Consider the following 16,576-nt stretch of genomic DNA (forward strand, 5'->3'; position numbering starts at 1 on the left):
CTGGCGGTACTGTGCTGTACTGTACCTACTGTGCTTTCTTACTCGTGCGTGGCAGGTGAGGCTATCACTCCGAAAGTATCATCAGCTGCGCTGGATGCAACTCTGGCCGTCTGACCCGAGCACAGACAGGTTGGCCTGACCGCTGAATGGAAAGGCACATACTTCAAGTTGTATGTGATGGCGAGCATGCAGGGGCAAGTGAAAGGACTCACTCTCCTGTCCGTCACCCTCCGATTCTTGATACGCATGGTGCCGGCATTGATGTCGAATATGGCCCTCTTCTGAGGGCTTTGATTCAACAAGAACCTCGATAGAGGCTGGTGGTGTTTCTCGAACAACAGAACTTCCTCTCCGCTCCTCTCCATCAACCTTATCATCATCAGCATCGCCATTGCACTCGTCTGCCCCCATCTCCATACAGTGTGATCCATTCCCAGCATCGCCGCCCCATCGGTAGCAGTCAAGGCGGAGCCAGAATAACACCGCACCAGAACCAAAATAACGAAGCCAGAAGCCAAGTTTTTCGCCTTCTGTGGGCCGTACTTCTTTCTCCATCATGCCAACGATCCACCCACGCCACAGCAACATGAACGGGACGTTTCCTCGCTGTTTGGGGGACGTCATTGGTGTTCCGAATGTCTCATTGGCCCCTCCCTTGGACTGGAATGGCAAGATTGGATTGGCTGGAGATCGCCGTTTGAGAATCCCAAGCAGCCGCGCAAGCTGGTTTGATTGACGCGTTTGAGGCTTCATTTTGCCCAAGGTAGACGAGATTTTGATGATCCAGATTGGCGCTGAGAAATGCAGAGTACAAACTTAGTATACATTGGTATGTGGTATCACCAGTTTGGGCAGGTCGAAACAAAAGCTCAGCGTTACTATCAATATTCATAGATTTTGGTCAATAAACAGAAAGAAGTTTTTTACGTCGAACAAGGCGACTGGCTTTCTTCTAATCAGCTAGACTCTCCAATGAAAGAAATACATACCACGCACAATCATCAAGTTCCGTTCGGATGCAAGAAAAAGGAGAAGTGTGCCCACCCGTCCAGGGACCCCAAACACGATCTACACGCCATCCCTACAAGGACACCAGGAACAAATCTGCCGCTTGGCTCGGCTTCCTTGATTGGACCTGGTTGCTTGACGATCCCTGTCTCATTGAAGAGCTCGCTAAGGACTTGCTGTAGTAGGCGAACACTAAGATATCCGTCTGACTCGTGCTGTGAGCAGAACGCAGATAGGAGAATGACTTCCTCAAATACATATATCTGACCGAGTCACGTCAGAAGTCTCACAAGTGTTATCAATGCGATGGAAAATCCGCATGATAGCGCGTGCTGTTGGCAGCGTCATATACAGTTAGCAATATCCCAACTGCCTGCGGCTAATGTAGAAGCGCATACGAGTACCTACCAAGAGCACACGTGCTCGTCACATGGCTTCATACCTTATCCAAGACCAACAGCATTTCCGCCAGCTCGACTGCGTATCCGTACAAGTACCTTATTATCCATGGGAGCGTCTCGTCTGGTTACCTGCTTTGACCCAAGGCGAGCCGGCAGCATCCGCATAACTAAGAAGGAACTCCCAGAAATGCATCCTCCGAAAAGTATAAGCCTGGACAGCAGCTGGTCGAACATCTCTGTTCTGCGGTGATGCGCTAAACCACGAGCTTGTCGGTGCTACTCGCCCATCAAAGCTGTCGGTTCTGGCACCGGAAGAACAGGGGCCGCGGTGGATGGAAGCAGTTGCATGTGCGATCGCTGTGGTGAATGCTTCTATTCTTCCTCATTATCAAGAGCAGTCGCTCGACCTTTGTCCATCATTGGGATTCTTGCGGGGTAGCTTTTGGAAAGTATCCAAGGGTTCGACTTCAGAATGTCCTGAACCTGCTCAGAGAGTCGACGATAAATGACGTCGGCGCTCCATTCCTCTCAGGGTGGATAGCACCAGCATGTGAAGCTGCAGCTTCTCTGCAAGGTCGCGAGTCAGTCAGTGGATTTGCAGACTTGCAGTCGTAAAGGTGGATTTGCATCGCAGCAATCATGGCGGTAATCCTGTCGGGAAGACGGTGCGCCAGTCTATCGTCTCGAATCAGACGGCCCTGGGGATCATACAACATTGTTCCCACGGACCGTATGGCATCAAGCTCAATGAGGTTCTGCAGTAAACCGTTTGTATTTGGTGCGGCTTCAACTGGCACGACTTGTTGCCGTCTTCTGCCAGAATAAGCAACCCCGCTGGTAGAGCAGTAGACCGGTTCAAGACATATAGTCTTCAGGGTGTTGCAATTGTGGTTCTGCCTAAGCTCATCTCCCTCTTGGTATATCGATCCGGCAGGGTTAATGGGAGTACAAACTGGCAGAATAAATGATTTGAACGCATTGATCCTCAAGTACTCACACAGGGTCGGACGACACATCATCGTTATGAGCCAGTCCGTGCAACACTTGGGCATATCTGCAATCTCTGTTATACTCAGAACTATAATGAATCCTCAGGTTATTTCCCAGTATATCGCAAATTCCTACAAGTCGAAGCCCCATCCCTGCCAAGACCTTTGATTCAATAGGAACGAAGCTTCTTCGAGAGCGATGTTTAACAGACTCGAGCTCGTTTAAACTGTCTTCCACAACAGGCGACAGGATGTCCCAGGCTTCCCATAAACACGCATGGGATGGTCTCGAGCGAGGGAGATCCAGCGATCTCGGAACGCTACAAACCGAACCATGCTCCAACACAGAAGCAAGCTGATATTCCGAGAGCCATAGAGGATACTGATGGAGGAATGCCGGCGCATCGATGATGGGTAGGAAGAAGTGAACATGCTGGAAGTAGCAGCGGACCAATTATTCTCACCTGTTGCTTCTTGCGCGGAAGAACTACGCGGGATCCTCCATCTCGCTGACAATTGGAACACACACTTCCTCCGGTCTGAACAACGTTGCAATGAGCTTTTCCGCTGATTGCATGGCTGACAAGCAACGCGCGCTCAGTACACGCCGATCATTTTGGACTTCTTTAAGAATCCTCCTTGGAGCATTTGGGATACCTTTAACGGAGTCTTGTGAAGAGAGACAGCGCTGGATTGGCCGATTTGAGGCGGATACCGATTCTACATCTGAGACCTTGGTTGAAACAGTGTGGTGATAGTATTTTCCTTGTAAGCTATAAGTGCAAGGAATCCTATAACCTCCATGTCAAACCTCCATCCCAAGATGGATTCCACTCCATCGATCTGTCTTGTTCCCACGCGCTGCAAATGTGGCCTGCAACTAACCACCATATGACTGGAATGTGACATGGAGTCGACCAAACTAAAGGATTCCCAATGTCTCACAAGCTCACATAATTCCATATATCTTCCATGTCTTCCATAGATAACATAGTCTGGACGGAGCCTAATCGTTAACATTGACCGAGCTGGCCGATTGATCAGTCAAGCCCCTTGCATCCCGGCAAAAACAGCAAGAGTCCGGCATATTCTTGCCGGCTTGCACTTGTACACGCCAAGTAATGTGCTTTCCCGAGAAGAAGTACGGAGTAAGTAAGGAAGCTTCTTTTGAGTCACATCTGTTCAGTCTTGGCTTGATCTCTCAGATCCCTTGGCAGCTTTATCATTCGTCTGCCCATACAGACGTGAACCTACCAACTATAACGTAGCCACCATGTCGAGGCCCTTGCCGTCGTCAAGCACCCCGCGAGATGGCCTTGAACCGCGATTCTCCCTTCCTCCGACAACACCCCGATCCAGCAAAACATCTATGGTAATTGGTGGTGTTACCATTTACATCTATGGCTTGGTTGAGCTGGAGCAGCAGTCAGGGGTGGATGTGGCGGTCCTGTATCTTGCTCATAACCGAAAGAGGACGTATTTGGTTACGGAAGGCATCGCGCATGAGATCCTGCACAGATATAGATCTGATGGCAGGAAGAAGAAGGTTGAGATGATTGCCGTTACGATGAACATGAGGAACCACGGAGATCGTGAGGTGCGCAATGCTTCTGCCGTTGGACTCTTGACGAACAACTGACAAAGATGGAACCTAATAGGTCAGTCGAGAGGCAAACTTGACTTGGTCAGGCCGCAACGAGAACCATGCGTAAGTTTCAAGCCTATTCGATCAATCGGCTTACTCTGCAACATCTACCGCTCAAAAGGTATCAGTTCTGATGTAATGATGAACACAGCATCGATTTGATATCAATGATATCCGGAGCAACTCAAGACTTCAAGCTCGTTGTCGACTTCTTGCCAGCCTATCTATCACAATTCAACTGCCTGCACAACATCATGCTCGGCGTCTCTTTAGGCGCCCATACCGCTTGGCGCATGGCATTGGCAGCTCCCGGCCAGTTTGAGGCGTATGCAATGGTTGTTGGATGCCCAAGCCTGTCGTCCCTTCTATTGGAACGCCTGGGTATTGACGCGGCAGATGTGGGTGTCATGGCAGAGGAGCTGGAGACGATCAGTTACGAAGAGCTGGAGAAGGCAATGGACGAGCAGCAAAAACGTCGATGGCCACGCGCTCTGGCAGAGCTCGTCCGTCAAGACGACAAGAGATTGTTCGTAGAGTTCCCGAGTGAGTTGCCTTTGTTCCTGTGCAATGGCGAGTACGACAAGCTGGTACCTGCAAGGTATACGACATCTTGGCTGCAAAGAAGAAACAAAATGCTGCAAAGAAACGTGATGTCGGAACATGGCAAGGCTAGGCATTTTATACAAAAGAATACAGGGCATAGCTGTACCAAAGAGATGGTGGCGATGCTTGCTGAATGGTTGGGTATTTTATATGAGCTGTCGAAGTGAGAGCTGGGACTTGGCGAAATGCAGTTGGCGGTTTGGTGAAGATGGAAGAGAACAGTTGCAATGATCAAGCCCGTGCAATATACGGGCTTCATCGACATCCCTATCTGACTACGAATACTCTTCACCGAGCACATCGGTCGTAAACAGCCCTTTCATTTTTGCAATCGATGCACGATTCCTCTGTACAGTGAGAAGAGAGACATGTTACCTTAGCTTATCTGTAACTGGATTGCTTCTTATGATGAGAACAAGGGAAAGTTTGAAGGAGCCAGATGGGCAAACTTTGCAATATGAGGAAAGAGCTCAAAGACACTCAAAACAGCATCTATTCATGTGCTTCAGGGGGGTTGCACTACAAACCGTGGTGATCAGGAAACAGCCTTGGAACTTGGAGGCGACAATGATGATTAAGCTTAATTACATAATGCACTCACGGAAGCCACCGAAAAAAGGTACCTGGCAGTTGGTACCTGCGGTCCGATAAATGGCCGAGTCGCAAAACTCACCCCGCCAAATCCATTTGTGAGTCAATCTGCCCCGCGATAACACGGACGTTTTTTTTATCTTGGCTTGATATTAGCAAAAAAGTTGCCATACCGACGACTGACGACGAGAAACGCTGCACGATCAGATCGCGTTACCGAAGACAAACGAGGAGCAACAAGACGTTTCTTTGAGTAGCAAATAATCTAAAGGGGAGCGCCATGGCCGCCGCAGACGCCGCAGAGAGGCTCGCCCTGATCCGCGAGAACCTGACCGAGGTTCTGAACCCGGAGATCATCGAGAAGATCCTGGAGGAGGGCCGCCATCCCAAGATCTACTGGGGTATGCTTGACACGGTGGTGATGGATCTAATTGGAAAGACAGAGCTGGTTGCTAACGAATGGCTGCTGCTGTTCTCCTGTAGGCACCGCGACAACCGGCCGGCCTCACTGCGGCTACTTCGTTCCCGCCATCAAGATTGCCCAGTATCTGGCTGCCGGCTGCCATGTGACGATCCTGCTGGCCGACATCCACGGCTTCCTCGACAACCTCAAGGCGCCCATCGAGCTGGTCGAGCACCGAGTCGAGTTCTACCGCTTCGTCATTACCGCCATCTTCAAGGCCGTGGGCGTGTCGACCGAGAAGCTCAAGTTTGTGCAGGGCAGCTCGTACCAGAAGAGCCCCGAGTACATCATGGACGTCTACAAGCTGTCGTCAATCATCTCAGAGCACGATGCCAAGCGCGCCGGTGCCGAAGTGGTCAAGCAGACGGACAATGCGCCTCTGTCTGGTCTGCTCTACCCGATTCTCCAGGTAGGCGGTCTTGCGGATGCAAAGAAAGACCTTGATGCTAAACAAGTGGTATCTTAGGTTCTGGATGAACAATACCTGGATGTCGATGCTCAGTTTGGTGGTATGTGCATACAGTACTTTCTTGCCGGCTGACTCGGCCTGTTCTGACATGCTTTAGGTCTTGACCAGCGCAAACTGTTCATCGCCGCAAAGGACTGGCTGCCCAAGTTGGGATACAAGGAGGTGAAACTCTCCAAAGATGCCTCAAGAAAGATTCGCAATACTAACCCGCAATCTACAGCGCTGCCATCTGATGAACCCAATGGTCCCCGGCCTTAAGGGCGCCAAGATGAGCTCTAGTGACGAGGGTAAGCAAATCCGCATCAAGGATGACGGCCAACCGAAGCGATGCTGACGCAGTGTCAACAGACAGCAAAATCGACCTCTTGGATGCCCCCGACGTCGTCGCTAAGAAAATCAAGAAGGCCGTTGCCGCCCCCAAGGTGGTTGAGGAGAACGGTATCCTGGCTTTCGTCGAATACGTCCTTCTGCCGGCAGCTGGCCTGCGCGGAAAGCGGGAGTTTGTCGTTGAGCGCGAGAGAGACGGCCTGGAGCCGTTGATTTACAGCACTGTTGAGCAGATGCACGAGGACTACAGGAATGATGTGGTATGTATAGGTATCATCGAATCTACACACGTTGAACACCCACTTACCAATGGATTAGCTATCACCACAACTGCTCAAGGCGGCAGTCACAAAATCACTAAACGAGCTCTTGGCCCCAATCCAGGAGGAGTTCCAAGCCTCCAAGGAATGGCAGGCCATTGCCCTCAAGGCCTACCCCCCGCCACCGAAGAAGGAGAAGAAGGTCAAGGACAAGGGCAGCCGACATCCCGGAGCCGCGAAAGCCAAAGAAGCGCAAATAGACGTCAAGGACTTGAAGGAGGCCGTGAACGAGGTGTAACCATCAGCAATGTAAATAAAAGTACGAACCGTGTGGCGTTTGCAGAGAGAGCGGAGCTTTTCCAACAATCTTCAGACTGCGGCATAGAGGCGCAGGGAGCAAAATCAAGTTTAGAATACCCGATATATACCGAGTACATGCGATTACGAACACAGCTGGCCTTGGTTACCTGGAACCAAGATCTTTCGCCAATGATCCAAGAATCCTACGTTCGAAATACCCTCAGCCAGCGTCTTTCGTCCAAGCTGCCATTTTCCCTCCGAGGTCGAATCAACTGCCGGTTCATGTAACACTGCAGCGAAGGATATCTGGAGACTGCTTCAACCGCAGCCTCTTGGACCAGAAGCTCTCAAGGTGGTTGTACAAACCCCCTCGCCACGCAAATTCTTGCCACCCATGCGAAGACCGGATTCTCTTGTCTCCTCTCCGCGGTAGAGACAACAACCAGATACAGTGCTACGCTGCTTACCAGCCGCCGGGCTTGCTTCGTTCATGTATCTCTCTTCTTTATGCCTAGACCAAGGATCTATTCCACTCTGTCGGAGTCAAAGTCTCCGGCCCAGTTTTTGGGACAAGATGCATCACCACCTCCGCTGCCACCACTGCCCTATTTTGGCATAGGCATGCAAGCAACTGACATGGTACTGTAGCATTAGAAAAGTCTGCACGAGTAATGTGCCGAGACTTTGAATGCGGGTTACCGCGGGATTAGATGCCTTTTGCCAGGTTGTAGCTGAGGAGGTAGGGGCTCTGGACGTTGGGTGAATTGTGACTTCTGATATGCTTGGCAATACGGGAGCGTTCAAAATGGCATTCTTGGACGTAAATCCACAGTTTAGACAGTTAGTAATGGGTTCCTCCTCAGCCAAACAGTGACGACAGACTCGGACTCAACTATCGCGCCTGTCGTGTAACTACCTGACCTAGGCAATGCGACAAGTTACCGATCCAGGAAAACAGAGAGTCCAGAAAGTCCCAAGGCTCCATCTCGTAACGATTAACATGTAACATGGCAAGCGAGTTAAAGTCTTGGAATAGACCGTCCTCCCAAACACCCTGTGTTTTGCGAAGTGGATGATTGCTTTAACCTCACTATGTTTCTATTAATTACCTACATATGAGAATCCACAAAGGAGAGTCAGCGAAACCTCCTTTTACTGCCGTCCTATGGTTTCGGTCCCGGAGCACATGTGCAAAGAGGCGGATGCCGTATCTACGAGATACACTACCCTTGACACGTTGAGTTCCGCAAACAATAGACGCGGAATAGGCACAGCAAATGGCGGACTTTGGAGTTATTTTGGTCTTGACGGCTTTTTGTTCCGCAAATACGCGTTTGAGAGACGATGGATCTGCGTTTGGCCGTCAGATCCTAGACTTCAGACAGCTTAGTACATTGTCCAGACAGCCATTTTACCCAGAAGCTTCGCATCTTTGCCCCATCTCGTTGTCCCTTCGGGTTACATCCCAAATACCGTTGTAAAGCAAAAGTGTCCAAATTAATTGATACAGGGGCCAAATCTTGATCTTTGCTCACATAAATCGGCGCGTGGGCCCAGACTCCGAGGAGTTTCCACGGACGTGGTAACCGGATGGGTCAAGACTTTCCCCTTTTGCAAATTACTCTATTTGGCCATCCCTTTGTCACCAGTCAGCACGCATGGCAAAGCCTCTGCGAGACAACGCAGCTGCGGGTTATTGACAACTTCCCGAGAAGGGGGGCGAATTGAGCATCAGAAGCATGGAGGGGGCTGAAATGACGGAATTCCAATCGAGATGCGAGGAGTTGCCGCGGAGTTGATGGGTAGAGTCGAACGGGCTGCCTGTCAGCTAGGAGGCTGCGAGAGCTGGCGGCTAGGAGTAGGTCATGCATCAATGCTACTGCTCCGTATGTGTGCTTGTGATTCGCATGAAGCAGGGAATAGTTGCGGACTTTTGAAGGAGGTGGGACGTCCAGATGCTGTTAGTTCCAAACCAGGGAGATTTATTCTACTTCGTATATAAGCGATATCTATCTGCCGCTCTCCACGATTTGAAGAATATCAACAATAAGCTACTCACTCCTCATCTCTTCAGGTCTTTTAAGGCATCGAAAACTCGGTAGCTTGGTACGGAGGTAGCGCATCGAAAGCACTATACGATGGGTTTGATCCTTGGAAGCGACGCTTTGGGTGTCGTCCCTCCGGTCAAGCTCAGTGTAGCCCTCCCGCTGGCTGTGGTAGCACTGGTATGCCGTCCCCCAACTCAAGATCTCCCAGAATCTCAGCTAAACATGTCAATAACGCCAGAGCTTTGGATACTTTGTCTGGAGTTGCATCTACAACGTCCTCTTCCACCCCCTCAGCAAGTTCCCGGGCCCCAAGCTCGCAGCCATTTCTCGCATTCCCTACTCTCGCATGCTTCTCAACGGCGTTGGCCACCGCGCAGTGTTGGATCTTCACCTCAAGTATGGCCCCATTGTCCGCGTGGCTCCCGACTTCCTCTCCTTCAGCCATCCCGATGCCATGAACGACATCCGTGGTCACCGCAAAGCTGGACAGCCAGAGCACCGCAAGGATCCTTTCCGCCAGGAGATGAACGTGCACAACATCATTGGTGCCGACCGCCACTCTCACACTCGCTTCCGACGAGCTCTCGCAAATGGATTCTCTCACCAGGCCATGCTGGACCAGGAGCCCATCATCAGCGACTACATCGAACAGCTCATGGAGGCTCTTGAAAAGCAAGCTGAAGGAGGATCAAAGCCCGTTGACATGGTTCGATGGTTCAACTACACTACGTTTGACATTATCGGCGACTTGGCCTTTGGCGAGTCTTTTGGCTGTCTGAACAGCTCCAAGTATGACCCTTGGATTCAACTGCTCTTTGAAAGTGTGAAAGCCTTGGTTTGGATGGGCGCAATCAAGCATTTTGAGACGATTCCCAGGTGGTTCATCAAGTATATCATGCCCGAAGGTCTGGAGAGGAAGTATGCTGAAAACCAGCGTCTTTCCACTATGAAGGTCCAGAAGCGTCTCGATACTGGTTCCAACCGACCTGATTTTATCACTTCAATGACTGCGAAGCGTAACGGAGAGGTATGGTGGAACAAACCTCGCAGCCAATATCCAACCTTGATACGGGACAAAACAAGGAGAAATACTGACACTGGAACTTACAGTCTCTCACTTTCGAGGAGCTCACAGCTAATGCCTCCATTCTCATCATCGCCGGTTCCGAGACTACCGCCACGGCTCTATCTGCAGTAGCCTACTTCCTGAGTCTGAATCTGGAGGCTCAGGCAAAGCTTGCTCAGGAAGTGCGGTCTACATTCAAGAGCCCCCAAGAGATTACCATTACGAGCGTCCAGCATCTTACGTACATGCTTGCGGTCATTGACGAGGCCATGCGTCTGTATCCCCCTGTTGTCGCTGGCTTGACACGGCTTATTTCTGAGGGCGGTGCTGTTGTTGCCGGCGAATATGTCCCCGAGGGTGTAAGTCATTTCTGTTTTCGTCGTGTATTCTACAGATGGATGAGTGGACAACACCTGACCTGCAGTCTAGACCTATGTGGAGGTTTGGCAGTGGCCTTTGTTCCACAACCCAAACTACTGGAAGCAGCCTGAGGAGTTCATTCCCGAACGCTGGCTCGGCGACCCCAGGTTTGCAAGTGATAGGCGAGAGGCGTTCCAGCCATTCTCTACCGGTCCCCGTAACTGTGTTGGCAAGAAGTAAGACTCGATGTTTATCCATTTGAAGAACAACCGCTGACGTTCTTTTCCCCCAAAGCCTTGCGTACTCCGAGATGCGTCTCATCTTGGCTCGTGTGATTATGCAGTACGATCTCAAGGCTGCTGAAGGCACCGAGGGCTGGGACCACAGGAGCAAGGCTTTCTCCCTATGGAGTAAGGGCCCTGTCAATGTTTACATGATCCCGAGAAAGAGTGAGTGAACGGGCGATCAGCATATTGGAGCGGTGTATCGTGGGTATAGGTAGATAGCATTCTCTCCTTCTCATTTCATCTGTGGCTCTGCTGTTAAGAAGATTTCATTTGGGACTTTCTCACCGGAATAGGTGCTTGATGCCAAGGCTCACGTCCTGCCGATAATCTTGACATTGAATTGCCTCAGCTACAACATATTCATGCATAAGCAGTGTCGTCATTTATCATATCTACTAGAATCTGATAGCATTGTAGGTTTACATGTATAATCGCTACACACCAGCTCCGCTCTTACGCAGCCAGAGCTTCTAGTACCCGGCCAGTCATTTGCAGCACCTTTTCCTCTTCCAGCCTCCGGGCCACCAGCTGCAGACTGATTGGCAGTCCATGCATCAAATCAGGTTCATCTACGGATTCTCTCTGTTAGTTGTCTTGTCCACAACACAAATCTGCGGAACCATGGCTGTTACGTACATGTCTCATGAATGGCTTTGCAGTCGATGCTGAGCGGTGTGTAGTCGGGGCACTCTATGTCGATGTCTTTGTCCACCTTCAAGCCCGTGGGAAAAGATACGGCGGCATAGTCGACCACGTTATATACACCAGTGTATCCAACTGTGCTTGTTAGCGAATCGAGCATGACAAAATCGCAGCGGCGCACGAAAAAGACATACCATGCTTGAAGGTTCCGCTTCTGACAGTGTTAAACGGCATGGTGGGCAGCAAAAGAGCATCAAGGCCCGCCTTGATCCATCGATCCAGATGGCGATTCTGGAACTCGGACCTCTCCAGGTGCAGCTTCCACATCTCCGCAGTGCCGAGTTCCCTTGCCACTGAATAAGGCTCCATCTCAAGCCTCATCGGCTCATCGGTGGGTTCAAGCTGCGACTTGATCGTCTTGCCGCCGTCAGCAAGGAACATGCGATTCATCAGCATGTAGCCCTCCGCCTGGTCAGAGTGATCCCACTCGACAATCTCGTGCCCGGCGGCCTTGAGTCTGGCAACGGTGTGCTTCAGGGCTCGCGCGACAGGGGCAGTAGGCTTGACCATGCCGTCGTGCCACATGACGCCGATGCGCAGCTTTTGGGGGAGCGCGGCCTCTCTCCATGGAATCGGGAGGCATTTGGCGTCTCGCAGCCACGGCTGGGATTCGATGACGGCCTTTGTATAGAGCTTGATGTCGTCCAGGGTTGGCGCCAGGGGGCCATTGACGGAGGCGATGGCTTCCTGGCCGGCCATGCCGGAGCGGCAGTTTCGAACGGGGAAGCGGCCGAAGGAGGGACGGAGTGCGAAGATGCCGGTGGCGGCGGCGGGGATCCGGAGAGAGCCGCCTGTGTTTACGATGTTAGTTGTGCCTTTTTCTGGTTGTATCACTGTGGACAATGTTTCATACCAATGTCTGATCCAACACCGATGGGGCTGCCTTTCATGACAATCAATGCAGACTCTCCTCCCGAGCTTCCACCGCTCGTCGTCTGCCTATTGCGTGGGTTCAGGGTTCGTCCAAACACATTGTTGACAGTCTCGGCGATCATCATGGCCGTGGGCACATTCGTCTTGACATAGAAGACAGCGCCAGCTTCGGCAAGCATCTGGGCCAACGTTGCGTCTGCCTTGGCCGGGTCACCCACATGGATGGCCATTCCAACAGTGGAATCGACGTCCTTGACGTTGATATTGTCCTTGAGGGAGATTGGGAGGCCGTGGAGAGGACCGACAGGCTTGCCGGTCTGCGCAAAGTATTGGTCACGTTCACGGGCCATCGCCATGGCCCGGTCGAAGAAGATCTCGGAGAGACAGTTTGTCTAGATGAACTTGTCAGTAGGATACCTTCCTAGGTCCCCGTGGGCGACAAAACTCACAAGCTGGTGAGCGGCAGATGCCCGCTTGCAAAATGACCGAGTTACATCCTCCGACTTGAGCTCGCCCGCTGCCATCTTGGACAGCAGCTCCCCTGCAGTCAAGTTGGTGATGGCCAGCTCTTCCTTTGTGAACCAACCGCTCTCTTCTGGCCAGCCCGTCACATCATCTTGAGTCGGTGGAGGCAGCAGGCTCTCGGGAATGCGCCATTCCCTGGGAATAGACGCCTGCAGGTCGCGTCGCTTCTTTGCGCCGAGCTCCTCCCAGGACGGCTTTACGCCGTTGGGGATGGCGTCTGCGGTGCTGGTGAGGTTTGAGTCTCCAGAGACTGTCATTGTTCGATGTGTCTCTGCTTATGTATCAAGCAGGTCTTGAATGAGAAGGCAAAGAAGAGAGGAGGTATGGTGATGAGGGCAAGAAACAGTCGTTATCGGTGGTGAGTGAGCTTGGCGAGAAGGATAGAAGAAGTATAAACTTCAAGTGAAAGAGGCTCCCTCCGTTATCTTCTGCTGTAATGTATATCCCTTGACCTGGTTGTCTCTCCCTCTTTAGACAAATATAAAGGAAGGCATTTCATAACGCCAAGTCCCAGCTAAATCCCATTGCCCGCCACCCGATGCCGGCCGGATGACCCGTCCTGTGATACGACAAAAGCGGTACGTTCTTGCGATTCGACACCAGTTGTTCTTGGGGACAAGATCAAATTGCTTCAAAGTGAGGCCCAGTGCGGGGTTTCTCTCGCATATCCCGGGTTGCCAATGGGTCCCGGATGCCGATACGAAGATTGCATGTGGGCTGCTCAAGAGGGAAGAAGAGATGATGCTAGTCCTTGCGATGCAGAAGGTGGATCAACCGGGTTGAGAATGGGGGCCGTCTCGCGACTCTTTGCTCCGGATCTGGCCCGCTGTCTGAGCAGGTGGACGTTCACCAAATCATATCGCGGTCCGCGATGAGGAGATGCTGGCTGTATGACGGCAATAGATTGATTGCCTGTTTTGGTATGGACGATGGCCGTCAAGGTTCTAATATCTGTTCAGTGTCGTTTGTCCCAATTGCGGAGATGGTGGAGGAGAGGGGCGTTGGTCTCAACTAGTCGCTGGTGGCTTGATATCGAGGCCATGCACCCCAGTTTTTTAGCAGATGGAGACGAAGATTGCGATATCAACGATGTGTTGATACATGTAGAGACTTGCTGTTGCTAGCACTTTTGTTCGTCTCGTGAATGTTTGATAATGGTCATTGCAGGAGTTGACACTGGCAAGCTGAACACCGAGCTCGGGCGGAGGCGGTGACAAGCCGTTAGGCTCGAGCGATCTTTTATCATGATCCAGTCTGATCTGTGACTGCAGAACCAACGAGGGGTGGACATGTCAAGATGGACGAATCTCGGCAATGCGGACGCACAGTTGCACTAAAGGAGCAGCTCGGTGACTTACATGGTCATGTTCGTACCTGGGTATGCTTGCAAGACGACGTTACGTACGAGTAAGTAGTAGACGACAAGAGAATTCAGCTCATCGTTGTTCGAACTCTCATTATACGATATAAAGTAATCAAGAGATATAACCCGCTGGCTGCATTCCATAAAAGTTAAGTGGAAAATCGAAAACCCAATACGCTGATCCACTCCCTGCTGCTATACACAGCTGGTATCCTTTTAAGTCGTCCCGTGTATAGCCTTCCAACGAGAACGCAAAATCGCAAGATAGAGAAAAGAAAGAGAAAAACAACAGATCCATCGCTAATTTCCACAGAAAGAAAAGAAGACAGCTCCGAGATTAGACCAACCCTTTGATCTTCCAACGATCCTCACATCTTGCTAAACCATCCGGATAGCGTCGGACACCAGCATGATTGCAGTTGTGCCAATAGGCCCGAATCACATCACACTGCTTCATTGAGCTTGCGTTGATGCCGGCCAGATACGCCGGAACAGCCATGTGTATGTAGAACTGCGAAGATGACGGCGTTGCCGCAATGATTTGGCACGTCCGATCCACAGCCAGCGAGATCGTCGACTCCGTCGATGGTTTATCGCTGACCCTGGTGAGGACGGCAATGACCCCCGCACAGCGATAAGCATCCGCCGAGCGGTCCCAGTCCGAGGAGCCCTGGCCCAGCTTGAGCAGTTGCTCCATGGCGAGAATCGCGCTGGTAGACGGGTTGGACGCAACTTCGCCACTGGCCACGCGCGTGAACAGATGAAATGTGTCTGAAGCGCATCCGACGGTGCGGAAGAAGCTCTCTGTCAAGAGTTCACGATGCCAGGGCTCAAAGATGAGGTCTGTCGTGCCCCTGATGATGCTGCCGCAGGTGTCGAACCACACTAGCCGAACGACCATCTCCCCCAGACCGGTAACGCTCTTAGATAGGGTATCTAATTCCTCGCGGCTCTTGCAGTGAAAGTCCAGCAGCGACTTTGCCCCGTATAGATGGCGCTGCCAGTGGCCGAAACCGCTGTCGCACACCTCGAAGAAGGCAAAAGCCGCGATGCCGATAAAGGCAAACGGGTTAGTGGCCCTGAGCGTGTCCTTGAGGCTCATGAGGGCATCCAGCCGGTACCTTGCCATGGTCTCTGACTCCCAAAAATCGCTCGGGGCTCGAGCCGGGTGTCCATCGATTCGAGCTTGAACGAAGTCGCGTAGCCGCGAGATGAGGCGTAGAGCCTCGACGGACAGGTAGTGGTTACTGCTCAGGGCGTCGCCATCCAACGAGATGATTTGCTGGCACAGCGAGACCAACGGGCGGATGAAGCTGTTCTGGTCGGCTTCGGCCCAATTGATAGGCTCGTCTCCAGGGCTGGACACCAATCGCTCTGGAGGCGACAACGAAGAGTCTGGGGGTCGGTCAGGGGGGCGCTCCGGAGTGAGACTGGAGTCGCTGGACGGAGACAGCGTTGACTGATGAATTCTGGCTTGTCGCTGGGCACGCGAGGGTGCGGTTGAGGTCGCGGGGGAGGCGTCTTTCGCGGACGAGGTGGAACCGACCCAGATGACTCGCTGGGGGTAGCCTCCACAGGGGACACCGGCAGCTATGCACTGTTACATGATGAGCGCTGTTATGCTGTAGATTTCGCATGAAGGAGATACGACGAGGTGAAAATGTGAGATGTGAGAAGAGGAACAAGAAGCATGAGGGCATGGGAACAACATGGGAAGCCCGGAAGAGCAGGCCATGTCATGCCAGCTTCGACAAGAGCATGATAGTATGGGACAGAGCATCAACATTCACAGAACAAGGATGAGGGCCTACCCACTTCTCCGCACGAAGGTCTGTTCAGATCGCACTTGACGTCCCTTAGCTTGCAGCTGCGACAGTCCCGATCCCGGCGCATGCCACGCGGCTTTCCCACCGGCTTGCTGCGCTGCTGCTGCGGCTGCTGCTGGTGATGAGAGGCCCCGTCCATGGTGTTGCTAGCGTTGGCATTGGAGGCCATGTTATCTCCAGGAGCCTGCTTGCGTGCGTCGATTTGATAACTTGCCAAATCGGGCAGAGGCAAAGGCAAGGGTGTGAGGGCGGAAGGGGAAAAGATGGCAAAGAAAGAACAAGTGTGGAAGAGAAAGTGAAGGAGAGAGATCAGGGGCTGGATTGATAGTTTGGCTTAGTTTAGCAGACCTCGATGCGTCTTCGCTGCGGATAAAAGGGCTTGTATTGGCCAGGCATGCTATGTATGTAGGCGAGGGCGAAGGATTTCGGGCTGGTTCAGCCGTATGCGGGGGGGGTTTTCTCTCTCCTCG

At 52.0% G+C, this 16,576-nt stretch overlaps 7 protein-coding genes across 7 annotated transcripts; 4 read left to right on the forward strand and 3 right to left on the reverse strand.

The window, feature by feature from the left end:
• Positions 1 to 81: 81 nt before the first annotated feature.
• CCMA1212_009850 (uncharacterized protein) lies at positions 82 to 2,125 on the reverse strand (the record flags this gene model as incomplete). The annotated part of the gene is made up of 6 exons (XM_073706914.1): positions 82 to 161; positions 213 to 794; positions 1,073 to 1,271; positions 1,451 to 1,485; positions 1,539 to 1,786; positions 1,893 to 2,125. 6 exons carry the CDS (start codon positions 2,123 to 2,125, stop codon positions 82 to 84), a joined length of 1,377 nt encoding a protein of 458 aa, XP_073554567.1.
• A 1,546-nt stretch (positions 2,126 to 3,671) lies between these two features.
• Positions 3,672 to 4,813, forward strand: CCMA1212_009851 (uncharacterized protein; the record flags this gene model as incomplete). Its single annotated transcript, XM_073706915.1, has 3 exons — positions 3,672 to 3,995; positions 4,057 to 4,106; positions 4,195 to 4,813. 3 exons carry the CDS (start codon positions 3,672 to 3,674, stop codon positions 4,811 to 4,813), a joined length of 993 nt encoding a protein of 330 aa, XP_073554584.1.
• Positions 4,814 to 5,417: 604 nt separating this feature from the next.
• CCMA1212_009852 (Tyrosine-tRNA ligase) lies at positions 5,418 to 7,054 on the forward strand (the record flags this gene model as incomplete). The annotated part of the gene is made up of 7 exons (XM_073706916.1): positions 5,418 to 5,638; positions 5,721 to 6,109; positions 6,167 to 6,209; positions 6,267 to 6,331; positions 6,390 to 6,456; positions 6,518 to 6,756; positions 6,815 to 7,054. The coding sequence occupies exons 1-7, from the start codon at positions 5,518 to 5,520 to the stop codon at positions 7,052 to 7,054; spliced, it is 1,164 nt and encodes a 387-aa protein (XP_073554568.1). The 5' UTR covers positions 5,418 to 5,517.
• Positions 7,055 to 9,194: 2,140 nt separating this feature from the next.
• On the forward strand, positions 9,195 to 10,987 carry CCMA1212_009853 (Isotrichodermin C-15 hydroxylase; the record flags this gene model as incomplete). The annotated part of the gene is made up of 5 exons (XM_073706917.1): positions 9,195 to 9,281; positions 9,343 to 10,131; positions 10,215 to 10,529; positions 10,600 to 10,766; positions 10,825 to 10,987. 5 exons carry the CDS (start codon positions 9,195 to 9,197, stop codon positions 10,985 to 10,987), a joined length of 1,521 nt encoding a protein of 506 aa, XP_073554569.1.
• A 283-nt stretch (positions 10,988 to 11,270) lies between these two features.
• CCMA1212_009854 (Acetamidase) lies at positions 11,271 to 13,174 on the reverse strand (the record flags this gene model as incomplete). Its single annotated transcript, XM_073706918.1, has 5 exons — positions 11,271 to 11,386; positions 11,454 to 11,594; positions 11,654 to 12,310; positions 12,373 to 12,784; positions 12,842 to 13,174. 5 exons carry the CDS (start codon positions 13,172 to 13,174, stop codon positions 11,271 to 11,273), a joined length of 1,659 nt encoding a protein of 552 aa, XP_073554570.1.
• A 672-nt stretch (positions 13,175 to 13,846) lies between these two features.
• Positions 13,847 to 14,041, forward strand: CCMA1212_009855 (uncharacterized protein; the record flags this gene model as incomplete). Its single annotated transcript, XM_073706919.1, has 1 exon — positions 13,847 to 14,041. The coding sequence occupies one exon, from the start codon at positions 13,847 to 13,849 to the stop codon at positions 14,039 to 14,041; it is 195 nt and encodes a 64-aa protein (XP_073554571.1).
• A 576-nt stretch (positions 14,042 to 14,617) lies between these two features.
• On the reverse strand, positions 14,618 to 16,275 carry CCMA1212_009856 (uncharacterized protein; the record flags this gene model as incomplete). Its single annotated transcript, XM_073706920.1, has 2 exons — positions 14,618 to 15,870; positions 16,092 to 16,275. 2 exons carry the CDS (start codon positions 16,273 to 16,275, stop codon positions 14,618 to 14,620), a joined length of 1,437 nt encoding a protein of 478 aa, XP_073554572.1.
• Positions 16,276 to 16,576: the final 301 nt, after the last annotated feature.

This window comes from Trichoderma ghanense, assembly GCF_004382785.1.
Source record: "Trichoderma ghanense strain CCMA-1212 chromosome Unknown scaffold_19, whole genome shotgun sequence".
Classification (NCBI taxonomy): Eukaryota; Fungi; Ascomycota; class Sordariomycetes; order Hypocreales; family Hypocreaceae; genus Trichoderma; species Trichoderma ghanense.